The 16768-nt window shown below is 47.8% G+C and overlaps 1 protein-coding gene across 1 annotated transcript; it reads right to left on the minus strand.

Moving 5' to 3' along the window:
• Nucleotides 1-1998: 1998 nt before the first annotated feature.
• CUNH12orf76 (chromosome unknown C12orf76 homolog) lies at nt 1999-8353 on the minus strand. Its single transcript, XM_052755096.1, has 2 exons — nt 8050-8353; nt 1999-3266 (listed from the first exon to the last, which is right to left on the minus strand). Exons 1-2 carry the CDS (start codon nt 8336-8338, stop codon nt 3181-3183), a joined length of 375 nt encoding a protein of 124 aa, XP_052611056.1. The 5' UTR covers nt 8339-8353; the 3' UTR covers nt 1999-3180.
• Between the last annotated feature and the right edge of the window lie 8415 nt (nt 8354-16768).

Here is a 16768-nt window from a genome sequence, read left to right on the forward strand (position 1 = left end):
ATCCAGTGCTGGGCTGTTTGGATCCTCCTGGAAGTGTGGTGTCTTCAGGAAGAAGGAAAAATGGGTCAACATCAGCACCGCTAAAGTGGACTCGCTCCTTGAAGCCAGGGTGCTGGGGGGCGGGGCTCTATTTTTAAGGCATTCAAGTGAAAATCAGGGCCTCAAAAGAAAAAGGCAGTGGCTAGATAAGGTGTTAGGGTTCTGGAAGGGGCTTTGCTGTCCTAGGAAGATGGGGAGAGCAGCTGTGCTTGGGGGCGTAAGCAGTATTTGAGCCACACGAGCGGCATGAAGAACAGCCCCTTTGGAGGCCACGGGGAGGGGCGGGTGTGTGCAGCCTATGCATACTTAACACCAAGCAGTTCACCAAGGCTCACGCCCCAGTCCGTTCTACCTGGAAACGTTGCTGGCATGAAAACAGGTTTCTGAGAGTCTGTTCCTGCCTTGTGCTATACAAAGTTAAGTGTGAAGAGAAAATTGAATAGTGAGTGATAGGAACACACAGGCAGCAGCTTGGCCTCAGGCTCCTCCTGACCATCAGGACATCAAGGGAGATGAACTGGACTGTAGAAATCTTAAGTGACCATGGGACAGTAAGTGATGGTGTCACAGTGCTGCCTAGCCCCGAGTCTAGAAAAGGGTGTGGGTTTAAGACTGAAGTCAGCTGGAAACTGACTGCTCCAGAGTCTCCGGGCCTCAAGCAGCACTTGGAGGTGAACTCAGTGTTAAGAGACGGGCGTTTGCTCACACCTGTGTGCTTTGGACCGCTCAGGGGTTCAGTGGCTACACGGGTAATATTTGGGGTGTGGTTTGGCTGAGGTTCAGGGTCAGATGACCATCGCTCCTTATAGCCTTGCGTTCCCTTTCATAAAGCTATTCACCTGAGATAGGATCCATCTGTGTAGCCCTGGCTGGTGAGAGACCCATCTACTTCTGCCTTCTGAGTGCTGGGATAAAAGGTGTGCACCACCAGGCCTGGCAATTTCTGATTGTTCTTAAGAAACACTTAATCACATGTGTGAGGAGGGTAGGTGTGCACACGAGTGCTGGCGCTCTCAGAAGCCAGGGCTCCCTGGAGCTGTAGTAGAGGTGGTTGTGAGCCGCCTGATGTAGATGCTGGGAATCAACTCAGGTCCTCTGGAAGAGCAATACATGCTCTCCATTGCTGAACCATCTCTCCAGCCCCACAATTTCTATTTCTAACCAGGTGTCTCTGATGGTCTAACTCTTTGCCCTGGGACTCATCCACGTCTCCTGGTTACTACCAAGTGAAAACAATAACAAGGATCACAGACTTGGCAAGATTTTCCTCTTTCCTTTTAAAATCTTAAAAATGGCAACAAGTATTACAGCGGCATATCAAAAGAGGGTGTTCATGAAGTGGGCTGGACTTGGCCTCCTGGGACTCAGTCTCAGTATCCACATATTCCTCATCCAGCAGGGCAATAACCTGGAACTTCTGGGGAGAGCAGCCTGGCTGTGACCATGTCTCCCACATTTCAGTATTTAACATCACCTAGGCTTCTAGAGTGCCGGTGTACTGCTGATAAGGAACCTGCGGCTCTGGGGAGGGTAAGCTTCTTATAGTTGGCCTTGAACAAAAATACAGGCCTGCTGTCCCAGCCCCAGAGTGATTCTGGCTCAGCCTTACTTCACATACCAGTTTAGATTCCACTACACAGGTCTTCCTTAAACAAATGAGACCAGATTCAAACACACCAAACACATCTGCACTGAAGTTTTTACAAAGACTGAGTGGTTTGCCTTTGTGATGTCTGTTCACTACACATATGCTTGGTGTCCACCAGAGGTCAGCAGAAAGCACCGGATCCCCTGGAACTGGAGTTCCAGGTGGTTGTCAGCCACCACCTGGGTTCTGGGAACCAAACCTGGATTCTGTACAAAAGCAACAAGTGCTCCTAACCACTGAACCATCTGTACAGCCCCACCCCACATTCTAAACACTTGAGAACATAATGATGAATAAAACAGCAGACACGATTTCTCTTTAACCTTGACATTTTAATGGCTCAGTGTTACAGGGTTACAGACAAGACCCCAACAGTTACAGTGCTCCTCATCAGTTAATTCACATCAAGTACAGGTTATTAGATTATAAGACAAAAAAGACCAGTGCTGTGCTTGCAGGGAACGCAAGATTAAGCATTACAACAATTTTATAACAAAATTAAACCTAGCACCTTTCAAATAAATACTAATAATCACTATCACGATGAAAATATCAGCAGGGAAATCTAGTTCAGTAGCAGCACTTGAAAAGCTGGCAGCATTGTAAACACAGCAGCCTGCACAGTAGACACTGGCTGGCCCCTCGACAGCCGGGAGGAGAGGGGGAGCAAAGCCTCGGGTTCCCACCTGAAAAGCTAGCACAGGCCGGAGCCGCGGGTGAGAGGGGCATCAGTGTTTGGGTCAGGTGGAGTTGTTGTTCTGAGAGACAGGAGCATTTCCAGTCCAACCCAGAGCCTTCCAGGCCAAGGGGGGTTGGGGTTACAGACCAAGGATACAATCCTGGCAGAACTGTGGGCATTCAAGTACAGTGCCGATGCAGGCAAGGAACGCTGGCTTTGCACCCAGGGTATTCTAGGGCAGCTCAGTAGAGCAAAAACGGGGGCTTTGTTTTTATATTTACTTATTCATCTGCGGGGGTCAGAGAACAACCCATGGGAGTCAGTTCTCTCCTTCCACCAGATGAGTGCTGGGAATCAAACTCAGGTCATCAGGCTTGGTGGCAAGCCCCTCTACCTGCTGAGCCATCTTATTGGCCCCCATGTGTGATTGACACACAGTGACAGAATGGTTGAAGGCAGGGGATGTCTACATGTTAAGTCTTCTTACTATTTCAAGCATCAGTGATGCATCCTCTTCTCCAGTGCGGTTCTTCTGGTGGACACTGCAATGGACACATCTTTACAGGGAACTTGGGGTTTCAGGCTTTACTTTTAACTAGTACAGCCAAACAAAAACACTGAGACGTTGACTCTGCCGCCAATAACTGATGTTAGGGTAACAATTACTGCTGGGTGCCTTTCCAAACCCTGTCACGTTTAACACCCATCGGATCAACGGTGACTTCCAAGAAGCTGATTCCACCATCTCCAGCGGCTCACGTGCAGAACAACTTGTCCCGTCCCAGAACCTTGAAATGGTGATCCCATGCAGCCATCACCGACGACGGATAGGCTTGTAGACACAAAATGCCATAAGGATGACGGTCACCAGCAGGATGCTGAAAATGGTCCCCATCAACACTGCAAAGGGAAAACCGGTTACCTCACGAAAGCTCCAGGCTCCGCGACTTCATTAAGAGACAGTGCTTTTCCAATTGCTGCTTGAACCCAGCCCTGCTCAGCTTGCTGGGTTTTGGCTGGGCAAGCTGAGCAGCCGGCACGTTTTCTGTCCCCTAATGCTGGGGTTCGTCATAGGCAGTCATGTGCAGCTTTTTGTGTGGGTGCTAAGGACTTGAACTTAGGTCCTTAGGCTTGTAGACCAAGCACTCTTACTGAGGCATCTGCCAGGCCTGTCCCCACTAAATGTCAAGAAAGGCCTTGGGAAGGCTGCAGGCAAAGACCACTGTGATCTGGTTAGTTGGGAAAAGAGATCCTCTAGCTCCTGCTGCAAGAGGCACCTGATGATGGGCAATGAGAGAGCCAGGGAGCCCGTTCATCTTTAAAGCCTAAAGGTTTGATAAATAAGGCAGTTCAGCAGCTGGATGAATCTTGACAAGGGGCTTCTCACCAAAACACCGTAACTTTACAAATCTGCTTTCAAAAAAAAAAACCAAAAAATTTTAAAACTCTTTTTGTTTGTTTGTTTTTGGTTTTTGAAGACAGGGTTTCTCTGTGTAATAGCTCTGGCTGTCCTGGATCTCGCTCTGTAGACCTGGCTGGCCTTGAACTCAAGAGATATGCCTGCCACTGCCTCCCGAGTACTGGGATTAAAGGCGCGCACCTCTGCCGCCTGGCTAAAACTAGTATTTTTGTATGTGTCTGTGAATGCACAGAGGTCAAAGGACAATTTCAGGGGTCTGTTTCTTTCAGTGTGTGTCCCAGAGATCAAATTCAGGTCACTGGGCTTAGCAGCAAGCACCTTTACCTGATGCGCCATCTTGCTGGCCCAATTAACTGCATGTGTGTGTAAGCTTCACGATTTATGTGTCGGGGCTGGAGAGATGGCTCAGAGGTTAAGAGCATGGATTGCTCTTCCAGAGGTCCTGAGTTCAATTCCCAGCAACCACATGGTGGCTCACAACCATCTGTAATGAGATCTGGCGCCCTCTTCTGGCCTGCAGACATACATGCAGGCAGAACATTGTATACATATATAAATAAATCTTTTTTAAAAGATTTATGTGTCATGTGAGTGTGTATGCCATGTGTGTACAGATACCTGCAGAGACCAGAAAAGACATTGGACCCTAGAATTGAATTACAAGAGGCTGTGAGCCGCCAGAGTGGATGCTGAGAACCAACCCAGGACCTCTGGAAGAGCAGGAAGCACTCTTAACCTCTGAGCCATCTCTCCAGGCCCGAACTGTATTTTTTTAAAACTTAATTGTGTGTGTGGGTGTTTTGCCTGCACGTATGCCTGGGCACCAAGTGGGTGCCTGGTGGCTGCAGAGACTTCAAGAGGGGGTCAGATTCCTTGGGACTAGAGTTACAGAAGGTTTGAGCTGGCATGTGGGTGCTGGGAATCAAACCCAGGGCCTCTTTAAGAGTGTGCTCTGTAAGGCTGGTGCTCTTAACTGCTCAACTGTCTCGCCAGCCCCCGCTGTGCTTTTGAGAGTAAAGTTCATGTCTAAAACATTCAAGGTGCTCAGGGAGGAAGTGGGCCCTACAGGTGGCCTCAGCCTGGCCTTCCGGGGCTTTAAGCTGCTAACGTAAGCCACCTACTGCACTCAGCAGCAGCGATCTTCTGTGGCGTTCAAAGTGCTGTGACCTTTAGGAAGCAAAGGCGCCTTTATAAATGCTCAGTTCCAAGTGTGTGGGCCCACACAGGCTCCAGTGGCCTTGACTATGGTTGTGCTGGTCGAGGTCCAGTTCCTCTGAAAAAGCCAAGACCTGACTGCTTTCAAGCCGGGCATTTCAGAGCACCCGTGCCTGCCCCACCTCTATCTACCCCGTCACCTCCTCTTAGCCCAGTTACTACACACAGAGCTGCTTTTCTTGGGGAGTGAGGGGAAGAAAGGATAGAAAAAAAAATAACAAAGAGAACATGCCACAACTCCAGAAGCCAGATGTAATTTTAAGATCATGATGGGTGCTAGGAACTGAGCTCAGGCCCTCTGCGAGTCCAGCCAGGAGGACTGCCTGCCAAGCATCTCTCCAGCCCTGCTTCTGTGCTAAGAAGCAGGTTTCCCTTCCCTTTACTATTTTATTTTTTTTTTTAATTTTTTTTTTTTTTTTTGGTTTTTCGAGACAGGGTTTCTCTGTGTAGCTTTGCGCCTGTCCTGGAACTCACTTGGTAGCCCAGGCTGGCCTCGAACTCACAGAGATCCGCCTGGCTCTGCCTCCCGAGTGCTGGGATTAAAGGCGTGCACCACCACTGCCCGGCCCTTTACTATTTTAAAGCCCCTTTCAAAATGTAAGAAAATGGCTTAAATGGAGCAAGAGAATTTTGAGTCCAGTTGTAGTCATAACTTTAGGTAATTAGAAATTCAAGACTTTTGACAATTTGGCCAAGTATTTAGCTGACCTGGGCTATCTGGAGATAGGGCATTTAGCTCATCTAAGACCAAGAGTGTGCTTAACAAAGACCTAGTGCCCATACTGGACCCAGCACACCATACCTACAACTCCAGTTCCAGGATCTGATACCCACTTCTGGCCTCATTGGACAAACACACACACACACACACACACACACACACACACACTCCAAACAGGGAGAAAGGAAAAGGCTTAATTAAAAGCATGTGCTAGGTATACATCATCATTTGGATGCATACCCACTTGGAGCTTGATAAGCCCCTCTACTTGTTATCCTTGTACCACCTCTCTCGCATGGCACATCAGTAACCAGACTGGTTCCAAAAAGAACCTTAAAAGACAATTTTGTTGTTGTTGTTGTTTTCTTTGAGACAGGGTTTCTCTGTGTAGTTTTGGAGCCTGTCCTGGAACTTACTCTGTAGCCCAGGCTGGCCTCGAACTCACAGAGATCTGCCTGCCTCTGCCTCCCGAGTGCTGGGATTAAAGGTGTGCGCCACCACCGCTTGCCTTTAAAAGACAATTTTAACTCCATCCTTTGGTCCCTTCCCATCACTGAGCCTCATGCTCTGCATCCACGGAGTGGGACAAATGAAAACCGAGTTAAAAGGACTCCTTTACGCTTAACTACGGATTACCTCCAAAGTGTTCAATCACGTACTGGGCATATAGTAAGTGCATGATAGACACTTCACTGTCAAGACAGGCAGTACTCAGGGAGGTGAAGAGTTCAGAGTTCGGGGTCACACTGCCTGGGTTCCCATGAACTTCGCAGGCTATGCACCTTCCTAGGCTAAGGTACCTAACTTTTCTGTGTCTTATTCGTGAAATCGGAGACAAAACTCCCACTGCTGGGCCGGGCAGTGGTGTCGCACACCTTTAATCTCAGCATGTGGGAGGCAGACGGATCTCTGTGAGTTCGAGGCCAGCCTGGGCTACAGAGTGAGTTTCAGGAAAGGCACCAAAGCTACACAGAGAAAACCTGTCTCGGAAACAAACACACACACACACACAAAAAAAAAAAAAAAAAAAACAACCACTGCCCTTAACTGCCTAGGGCTGCATTTCTTGAACTCCAGGTAGTAAAGGACAATTACTTCTACGCTATCCCAGACCTCTAGATATACGCATGATCACTAAGCAGGTCACCTCAGAGCATTCTGTGCAGACACACAACCTGCTTGGATGTTGCAATGTCAGTGTCAACTTTCATAACACTATTTTTGTGGTTTTTTGTTTTCTTTCTTTTTTTTTTTTTTTTTTTTTTTTTTTTAGGTAATAGCTTGGGAGCATCCTCAGCTTGCTGTTCTTCAGTAGAGGTCTCAACCAAGAAGGTTAGGACTAGAAACATTTTGATTATGTGGACTACAAGAGACGGGTGTGACTGCATCCAGAGAGTAAAGGATAATAAAGGAGAGGCTCAGGACAGCCTCTCCCCCTCCCTCATCTAAAAACCAAAACCAAAACCACGTGATCTAAGGTGTCAGTAGTATCCAGGCTGACAAACCCAGGTCTAAAGGGTTAGGCTGGAAATCTAGATACAAAGTACGTGGTCAAAACGTGGGAGAAACCAAGCACATAAAAGACAATCCAGACACGATACCTGGTGGTCACTCACTTTAGATACACAGATGTACTAATGGGGCGGGAAGGGAGGGCCGAGGCAGGACAGACAGATACACTCTGGTTTGCCCAGGATCGAGCACCAGAGCTCTTCAAGGCCATGCACTCGTATGTGTGTGCATGTATGTAATAGATACTCCCCAAGGTTGTTTCAAGCCCCCACAAACCCCAGACTCAAATACTGGCATTCACCACGCCCTACCCGGTTGTCCCTGAGTAACATAACTTTACCTCTGGGCTTCATTTTCCTTTTCTGTAAAACCGAAAAGCCCTACTTTTCTCATTAGCTTACAATGAAGCCCCCCCCCCCCGCCCCAAATACACGTAAACAGCGCTGAGCACAACACCTGATGTGTAGGAAATGCTAAAACGTATCAGTTGCAAACGCCATCACTGAGAACGGGCCTATCTGGCAGGAAGAGGGATGCAGGATGAGCCCTACTGCCTAGCCTGGATCCACAGAGCGGGACATGAGCGCACAAACCCAGGTCTCCAGCTTCCAGTGCCAGCAGGTGCCGCCAGCACACGGGGCAAGAGCGCCGGCTCCTAAGGCTGACAGCAGGAAAACCGGCCTCGTGAGGACCAGCGGTCCGGGACAGCTCCCGCGCCGCCCGCCCGCTCCCCAAGGCCGGGACCAGCTCCCCAAGCCCGGCTCTGTCTGCAAACGCGCATCCCGCTCCGCTCCGCCCCGCCCCGCGCCGCTCACCCAGGTTCTGCCCGCGCAGCACCGCGTAGGGCCGGCTCCGCTCCGGCGGTACCCCGGGGCTCGGGGCCTGAGCCTGCCCCAGCAGGAGGCTGCAGAGCGCGGCGAAGAGCCGCAACCACCCCGCAGGCAGCATCTCTGCCCCCGCACGGAGCCCGCGGACGCCGCTTCCGCCGCAGGCCCCGCCCCTAAACGCACCCGGTCCGCGGCCCGCCCACTCGGGCTGCGTGGTTACCACGGAAACTAGACGGGGCGGGGGGACCGGGAATAGACCGGACGAGGTTCCGCCCATACGGCGTGGTCCGGCCTTAATACGGCACCCAGGCCAGCTTCCGCCGGGGATCAACGTTCCGCCCGGAATGTTCCACTGCTACCGCAAGCGCTCATATCAACCTTCCCTGTGGAAGGCTTTGCTTTACAAACCCATGCGTTTAAATCGTATTAAATCGTCACCATGGTCTGGAGAAACAGACTATGCATTCCCATTTTACACGTACTCTCTCAAGGAACATCTGAAGATCTTTTTCTAAAACTGCGGCCTCCCCTTCTCTCAAAAATATACCCACTCTACCCAGCGTCACGCTTGACCTCATTGCCTTAAGCCTATCACCATTTGACGAATTTAACACGTATTTAACTATTAAAATATATATACACATACATATACCATCTACACTGGCATGTAAAATTCCACGAGGGCAGTGATTTTGGTTTTGCTTGCTGTTCTGTCCAGAGACGAGGGTAGCATATTATGTTGGATGAATGTTCTCTTAATGACCAAGGGAACTAAACCTTAGTTAAGTGTTAGGGCCAGTTATGAGACAGACGGCTCCTCCCGTATTTTCTCTTCTTCTCTCCTCCCCAACTCCAGCTTCAAAAAGTGAAACAACAGCCACCACTATTTCCAACAGCTTGTGATACTCTCCCTGAAGCCCTTTCCACCCACCCTAGCAGAGCTTCATGAAGGTCTGCTGTGATTGGTACAAACACAACACTCCTTTTCTGGCTGAATAAGCAGACTATTCAGCTCACTCTGAGACGTTCAGAGACACTCCCCTGTGCTACCTTCCGTGGTGTCTCAGCATTAGGTGTAATAAAATGCTTCTCTCCAGTGGTCTTTTGTGTTTGTGTGTGCATGTCTGCTTTTGATATTCACATTAGTAGAGTAGACTGAGCTGGTAACATGAAAAAGAGGCATAGCCAGTAGAAGCTAGCAGGGTCTCAGAGCAGAGGTAAGAGGACGGAGGGAGAGGGGAGAAGAGTACCAGGTACAGAGAAGCAACGGCAGGATTCTCTTGCTCCAGAGCAAGCCGACAGACAGATGAGCTCTGGGTTCAAGTGACAGACTCTGCCTCAATATATAAGGTGGAGAGTGATGCAGGGGCCATTCAACATTAACCTCTGGCTTCCACAAGCACGAATGCACATACGGTGCACATGCACACACACAAACGTACATGTGTAACATGTATATACATGGTTCTAAAAGCACCGGAGAAGTCTCTCTCCATGCATACCCTAATATATAGAGAGCAAGCAAAGGACCCCAGCCAGCAGGAAGTGCCAGCGCTGAACTGGACTCAGGTAGAGTTCTTGGTTTGAGACATTGTTCATACAATGATGGAGGAGCAAGGTCAAGAAGCAATGGAAAGCATTATGTCAACTTGAGATGATAATACTCAAGTACATGCAATCCTAAAGAATAATATCTTCATCCATCCATTCATCCATGCATCCACCCATCTATTCATCCATCCATCCACCTGTCCATCCACCCATCCGTCCATCCATCCATCCATCCATCCATCCATCCATCCATCCATCCATCCATCCATTCATCCACCCATGCATCCATGCATCCATCCATCCATCTTAACACTCACCCCTTGTCATCATGTAACTTTCAATCTAATTAGGAAGACAGATATTCAATAAGCAACTAGAAAGGGAAATACGACTAAAACTGTGGCTCTAGAGAGATGGCTTAGTAGTTAAGAATACTGGCTGTTCTTCCAGAGGACTCAGGTTTAATACCCAGCACCCACATGGTAGCTCACGACTGTCTGTAACTTCAGTTCCAAGGGACCTGATGCACTCTCATTTCCTCTGCAGGCACCAAGTGCACACACATGGTGCATGGACATACATGTGTATACACATAAAATAAAAAAATTTAAATTGTGATAGATGCTATAAAAATAACAGTAATGATTAAGTGCTGAGTTTAGGCATCAGGGTGGCATAGTCTCATGAGGCTGGTAGGTTTCTTGTCTAGGCATCTAGCCTTGGGAACAGGTGGAGTGTAGGGTGTGAAGAGCACCCCCCATGAACAGAGGAAGGAGAATGCCTTTATTTACCCCAAATCAGGGTCCTGATTCATTAACTTCTGGTGAGTGGATGAGCTCATGCTGACAGCAGGATTTCTGGTACTTGTACAAATCTAAGCAGGGAGCAGAGCATGTCACCTCCCCTGAGCCTCACTGTCTGTATCTAGAAAATGCCAGTAAGACAATTCCTCTGAACTTAGAAGATCAAATATTAAAAAGTGTGCACTGACACCGTGCACTGTGATTTATATGGGAGCTCTGAGGATTATTACTCTGGGTGTCTGTCTGAGAAGAGTGGGTTTGGAATGAGCCCTAGAAATCACATACTCTAACGGTCGGTGAATTCCTGAGGTGCAGGCTTTCTTATGCTGCCTAGCATTTAACTCTTCCCATGGGAATTTCCTTCAATGAAAGCAGATATGGAAGAAACCAAAGGCTGTGTGCTTGTTCTCTTCCTGCCTCGGGACTGGTTATTCTCTTTATTTTCAACTTTTCCCTAGGAACTGTACATAGCAGGCCTCCGCATACCACCGAGGCCCGGATGTCCACCCCTTGGAACACCCTTTCCTCATCTCTCAAGCGACCTCCACAACCACTCATCTTCACAGGGCTGCCGTTTTCCAGCACTATCGCTACAGTTTCTTCTGTGGGTATTTGTCTCTCTCCTACTGAACTACAAACTGTGAGACAGCAGAGACAACATCCTCAGTCCTGGAATGTGTACAGAGCAGTTTTCTTAGACATTTGTTGAGTGGATATAGAACAATAACACTAAAGGAGAAACATTCACCTAAAAGGGCTGAAGAAGGGAAACGAAAGGATGGAAAATAGACCTTTACCCCACCTACTGACTTACATTTGTTGTGCTGGCTAGTTTTGTGTCAACTTGACAGAGCCACTGGAGAGGAGGGAGCCTCAACGGAGAAAATGCCTCCATAAGATCTGGCTATAGAGCATATTCCTAGTCAGTGATTTGGTGGGTAGTACTATCCCTGGGATGGTGGTCCTGGGTTCTATAAGAAAACAGGCTGAGAAAGCCACGAGGAGCAAGCCAGTAAGCAGCACCCCTCCATGGCCTCTGCATCAGCTCCTGCCTCCAGGATCCTGCCCTGTTTGAGTTCCCGTCCTGACTTCCTTCAGTGATGAACAGTGGTGTGGAAGCATAAACCAAATAAACCCTTTAAGTCTCCTCAAGTTGCTTTGGTCATGGTGTTTCATCACAGCTATAGCAACCCTAAGACACTTGTAAATTCCTAACACAGTGGATTCAGAATTAAATGTAATAATAACCACCAAATATTCACGGCTCTAGACCATTTGATGCTTTTTGAGAGATTGCCTCCATTGTCCTTTCCCTTCAGCTGAAATAGAAACATCTGCATTCTCAGATCCTCCCTTCCACATAGATAATTTACCTCACTGTGGTATTCCTCCAGTCACCATGCTGACATGAAACAGGATCCACACACAGTCTTCATTAGACAACTTTTCTTGAGACCTTGAGATCACAGTCTTAAAAAGTTAAAATGATGCAAGTGGAACACCAGATCGCATATCTGAGAGCATCTTGTCTATGTAACTGGATTGAAAATTCTATTGGGGTTGTAGGACACTTAGTTAAAATTTAATTTCAGACTAGGAATGGTATTTAGTATAAACACATTCCTAATAGTGGGGGGTCAAATATGCATGATGTACAATGATATATGTGTGAAAATATCAATACAACCCATTGTCTTTTTTAAAAAAAAATTTGAGGTTTTACTTTCATTTTCATTTTTTAAAAAGTTTGTTTTCGAGACAGGGCTTCTCTGTGTAGCTCTGGCTGTCCTGGAACTCACTCTGTAGACCAGGCTGGCCTTAAACTCAGAGATCTGCCTGCCTCTGCCTCCCTAGTGCTGGTATTAAAGGCATGTGCCACCACCGCCACTGTGGCAGGGTCCTGTGCTGTTGTTCCCTTTGTGGGAGCGGGCCAAGTAGGCACAGAGTCAATGACACAGGCTCTGGGAGAATGTTGAAATAACAAGCTTGGTTTATTCAGGAAGAGGCAAGCCTTATATACTCTCCACCCCACCCTGGGGGAAGGTCTGATGACTATGCATCTGCTGGTGTGACATGACTGCCTCTCATTGGTCCAGGTCATCTCCAGATCACATCTCAGCTGCTGTTGCTAGGGCCCTTAGGCAGACCCAGGTTGGCTCTCAGAAATTACCTTATTACTGGTTTGGGCCGGCTGGCCCTCAAACCTGTTAGGGATAAGACATCCTACATATCCACCCCTTTTTATTATTTTATGGGACATGCTCAGTGGGAGCTAGAGTGCATTGCCCTAACCTTGTTGATCCCACCTCTGGAGAGCTCAGCATAATGGACTGTGCCTGGCTTAGGTTAGCGTGCCAAACAAGCTCATACCCGTCATTGACTACCAGCCTTTGAAGAGCATCACAACCCATAAGCATATGCATGCATTCGTGAAAACACACAACTAAAAACAGTCAGACCGTGGCTCCATTTCCTGAAGGTCCAGTCCTGATATGGAAATACCAGGCGAGCCTGAACAAAAAGCATGTGCCACCCTACTGTACAGACAGACTCTTAAGACAAACAAGAAAAGTGTGTGTGTGTGTGGGGGGGGGGTCCCAGTGCTTACCTGCTGAAGGAATGAAAAGCACACAATGTAGAGGGGCCTATTCACCAAAATACACCACTCCAGGGGGCTTCTCAACCAGTGCCAAGGATGAGGAAAGGGAGACAAACAGTCCCTGTTCAAGCACCAGATGTGGCAGGGTCCTGTGCTGTTGTTCCCTTTGGGGGAGGGGGCCAAGTAGGTGCAGAGTCAATGACACAGGCTCTGGTACAATGTTGAAACAAGCTCAGTTTATTCAGGAAGAGGCAAGCCTTATATACGCCCCACCCCACTCCAAGGGAAGGTCTGATGAATATGCATCTGCTGGTGTGACATGGCTGTCTCTCACTGGTGTAGATCATCTCCAGATCATGTCTCAGCTGCTGTCGCTAGGGCCCTTAGGCAGACCCAGGTTGGCTCTCGAAAATATCTTATTACTGGTTTGGGCCGGCTGGCCCTCAAGCCTGTTAGGGATGAGTCATCTCACATACCACCTGGCTTATTTTCATTTTGTGTATATGGGCATTTTGCATGCATGTATGTCTGTGTACCACCTAGCTGCCATGCCCACAGAGGCCAGAAAAGGGTGTTGGAGCCTCTGGAACTGGAGTTACAGATGGTTGTTAGCCACCATGTAGGTGTTGGGAACTGAACTTGGCTCCTCTGCAAGAACAGTCAGTGCTTTTAGCCACTGAGCCATCCCTCCAGCACCCTTAATTTTATTCATGTGTATATGTGTGTGTATGCATGCATGTACACGTGCACACTCATGTTTGTGTGTATGAATGCATGCTATACAAGTGCAGTGTCTGTGGTGGCCACTAGAGGCTGCTGTACATCCTGTAGCACCTGGAGTTATAAGGGGTTGTGATGTATCTGCTGGGATCTCTCTCTAGCCCCTAAAGCCATTGTCCTTTACACTAACTAAAAAATGTTAAAGTACATCACAAATATCTCATGGAATATCACATTTGTTATCTATTTGAAATTCAAATGTATGATGGTGGCGGACATAGGCTGGTTTTGGCTCTCCGAGATTGTTCTGGGCCACAGAAATATGAAGCAGGAATTCAGCTGACTGTAGCAAAGGCTAATACCTGGAAGCAGCAGCAGGGCTCTTCTAAAAGCCAACCCTCAAGGAGTCTTGGTGATATTAGCTTTTATATATATATTAGCTGGTTCCTGCAATGATTTTCTTATGCGCTATGGCAGCTTTCCCAATTGATTCTTTTCCTAAGAACTTCAAAACAGGGTGCATTGATCATTTGTTGCTATTTGTTACAGTGTGGGTGTGTGGGTTCATGGGGATCCATGGAAAGAAGACTCAAAGGCATCTTAAGAATGAATCTAGCCTTTCATGGCTGCAGGGGGGTCCAGTCTCAAAGGACTCCCTTCACCCAGGGCATTTTTATTTTCTATTTACAGTTTTGCCAGTTAATTTCCATATGCTCAAAACAACCTGAAAGGAGCTCCCAAAGGTACAGTGCCAAGTGCAAATTCCTTGATTTCTCAGGTACCACAGTTTTCCGGGTTTCCTGAACCAAGTTTTATATCCTTAGGAGACTCTCAGACAATATTTAAATAGGGTGACTAGAGAAATAAAAGGTATTGGTTAAACAAAGGATGGATTAGGGCTAGGTGCTACTCTCTGGAGCCAGGCCAGGTGTAGCTCAGCAGGAATGCAGGCACAATCATTCCTTGGCCATATACAACTAAGGTGTTTGGGTACAGTCACACAGGTAAGGCTCCCTGCTTCCAGGCTTTCTGCTGCTTCTTTTTAACATTGGAATTCAGATGTCTGCCTTCTGCAATTATCTCCTTTAGCAAGCACACAGAGCCAGGGCTGCTCTGGACAAAAGCACCCAAGGACAAATGGCAGACAGAATAAGCTCTCCAGACTACCCACTATGCAAATATACATACGAAGACACTACCTAGGCCAGGTACATAGCTTTGCTTCTTGTGCAAACTAAGCTCACACCCCCCTTTCTCTCACAGCCCAAGTGGCACCCTCGAGCAACTGACTTAGAACAAAAAGGGTTTTTACATACCGGGTGCCTCAAGCTATGAGGCAGGCTTCCTAGCTTGCCTCACACCAAGCAGACTTACCCCCATGGACCAGAAAGCGACAGGGCCAGAGGATTGCTGATGGTAGGGTATGGAGGGATGAACAAAGGGGAAGTTGAGAATGAAATGGAAAGAACTTAGAGCTATGAGAGGACAGGACAAGGGACAGAGAGGAGCTATATGAGAACAGAATTGAAGCTGTGTGGATAGAATTTCATCTTAGAATAAAGTGAATGGACTGAGGAGCTCATTCTCTCGGATTATTTCTCACCACTGGTAGCATCTCTTCTGGAAACCCCCAGGAAAAGACTATTAGAAGCTGGACCCTAATAGCCTCTGTTAAGGGATCTGCTCCCTTTTGAGTTATAGTTGGTGACCAGATGGAAAGCACCCCTCTCTTCCTACCCATGGGGTTCTGGAGTCCTTGCTCCAGGAGCATACACACTATCCAGTAGCCAATAAGCATCTTCCATCCCTTTGGTTGCAAAGACTAGGTCAGGACTGAGTGTGTGACCTGAGTTAGACCAATGAGTTATAGGCGGGCCTCCTTCCATCCCAGTTCTTGAGGAATACTTACTGTTGTTGAGATGGGGTATCTCTAAATAGCCCTATCCTGGAACTCCCTTTGTAAACCAGGATGGCTTCAAATTCCTAGAGATCTACCTGCCTCTGCCTCCTGAGTGCTGGGATCCAAGGCATGCCCCACCACACCCAACCTATACAATCACTTTTAAGGTTTAGTTTATGTATATGAGTGTTTTGCTTGCATGTATGTGTGTGCACTGCATGGGTGCCTGGTGCTCCTCTGGAATTGGAGTTACAAACAATTGTGAGCCTCCATGTGAGTGCTGAAAACTGAACCCAGTAAGTGCTCTTAACCATAGAGCCATCTCTCAGTCCTTCTTACACAAGCTTAAAATCACCTTAGCTGATAATCTCACTTCTGTTAAGATGGTGAAAATCCATAATGTGAAATGAATCAGTTTAGCTACTTTTAAGTATAATTCAGAGGTATTAGGCACATCAACACATATGACCCATTTTTAGAACTATTTCATCATCTCAAACGGAGACCTCACGTCCATTAGACGGTAACTCAGCTATTTCCCCAGTCCCCATCCCCTAGTGACCCGTTTTACTTTTGGCCCCTACATAGTTATCTATTCCATATAAACAGATCACTATCATAAGTGGAGTGTACATTTGCCTATTTGTTACCCTTAAATAGCTAGCTATTTTTGTGGTTTGTAGCAATCTTTTGAAAGCCGCAGAACTCACGCACAGGAATCTAGTTACAAAACATTTACTTTCCGCGGCCACTTGTCCTGACATTGATCCTTAAAACCCAAAGCAACGCCTGTAAGCTTCCCAGGCCTTACTTAGTATTGCATAAATGAGCCCACTCACCAGGTGAAAGGTCGCGCACACGTTTTGCCCGACCTGAGAGCATGGTTTTCTTGGCAAACTCCCAGAGCAAACGATTCCTCGACCCGGGGAATCCTGGAGGGCTGCAGGAGGCTGTGAAATCCCTGAGAGCTTCTAGGGATCCTTCTGGGGCTGGGGCAGGAGTGACTCCACACTCCCCCACTGGCAACAAGGGACCATAGAGTGAGGGAAACCATGTCCCGTGCAACACTGTGCGGTGTTCACTGGGTTGAGGCTGAGGAGACTCACCGGGCCGCAATCCGTGACAGGCCAGCAG

The sequence above is a fragment of the Peromyscus californicus genome, unplaced genomic scaffold (assembly GCF_007827085.1).
Source record: "Peromyscus californicus insignis strain IS unplaced genomic scaffold, ASM782708v3 Scaffold_2__1_contigs__length_46816999, whole genome shotgun sequence".
NCBI lineage: Eukaryota > Metazoa > Chordata > Mammalia > Rodentia > Cricetidae > Peromyscus > Peromyscus californicus.

Excerpts from the sequence above, each read along its gene's own strand:
- CUNH12orf76 (XM_052755096.1), bottom strand. The coding sequence starts at position 8,338 with ATGGGCGGAACCTCGTCCGGTCTATTCCCGGTCCCCCCGCCCCGTCTA. Across the intron at positions 3,267-8,049 it reads GCTGCGCGGGCAGAACCTGG|TGTTGATGGGGACCATTTTC; the intron begins GTGAGCGGCGCG and ends TTCCCTTTGCAG.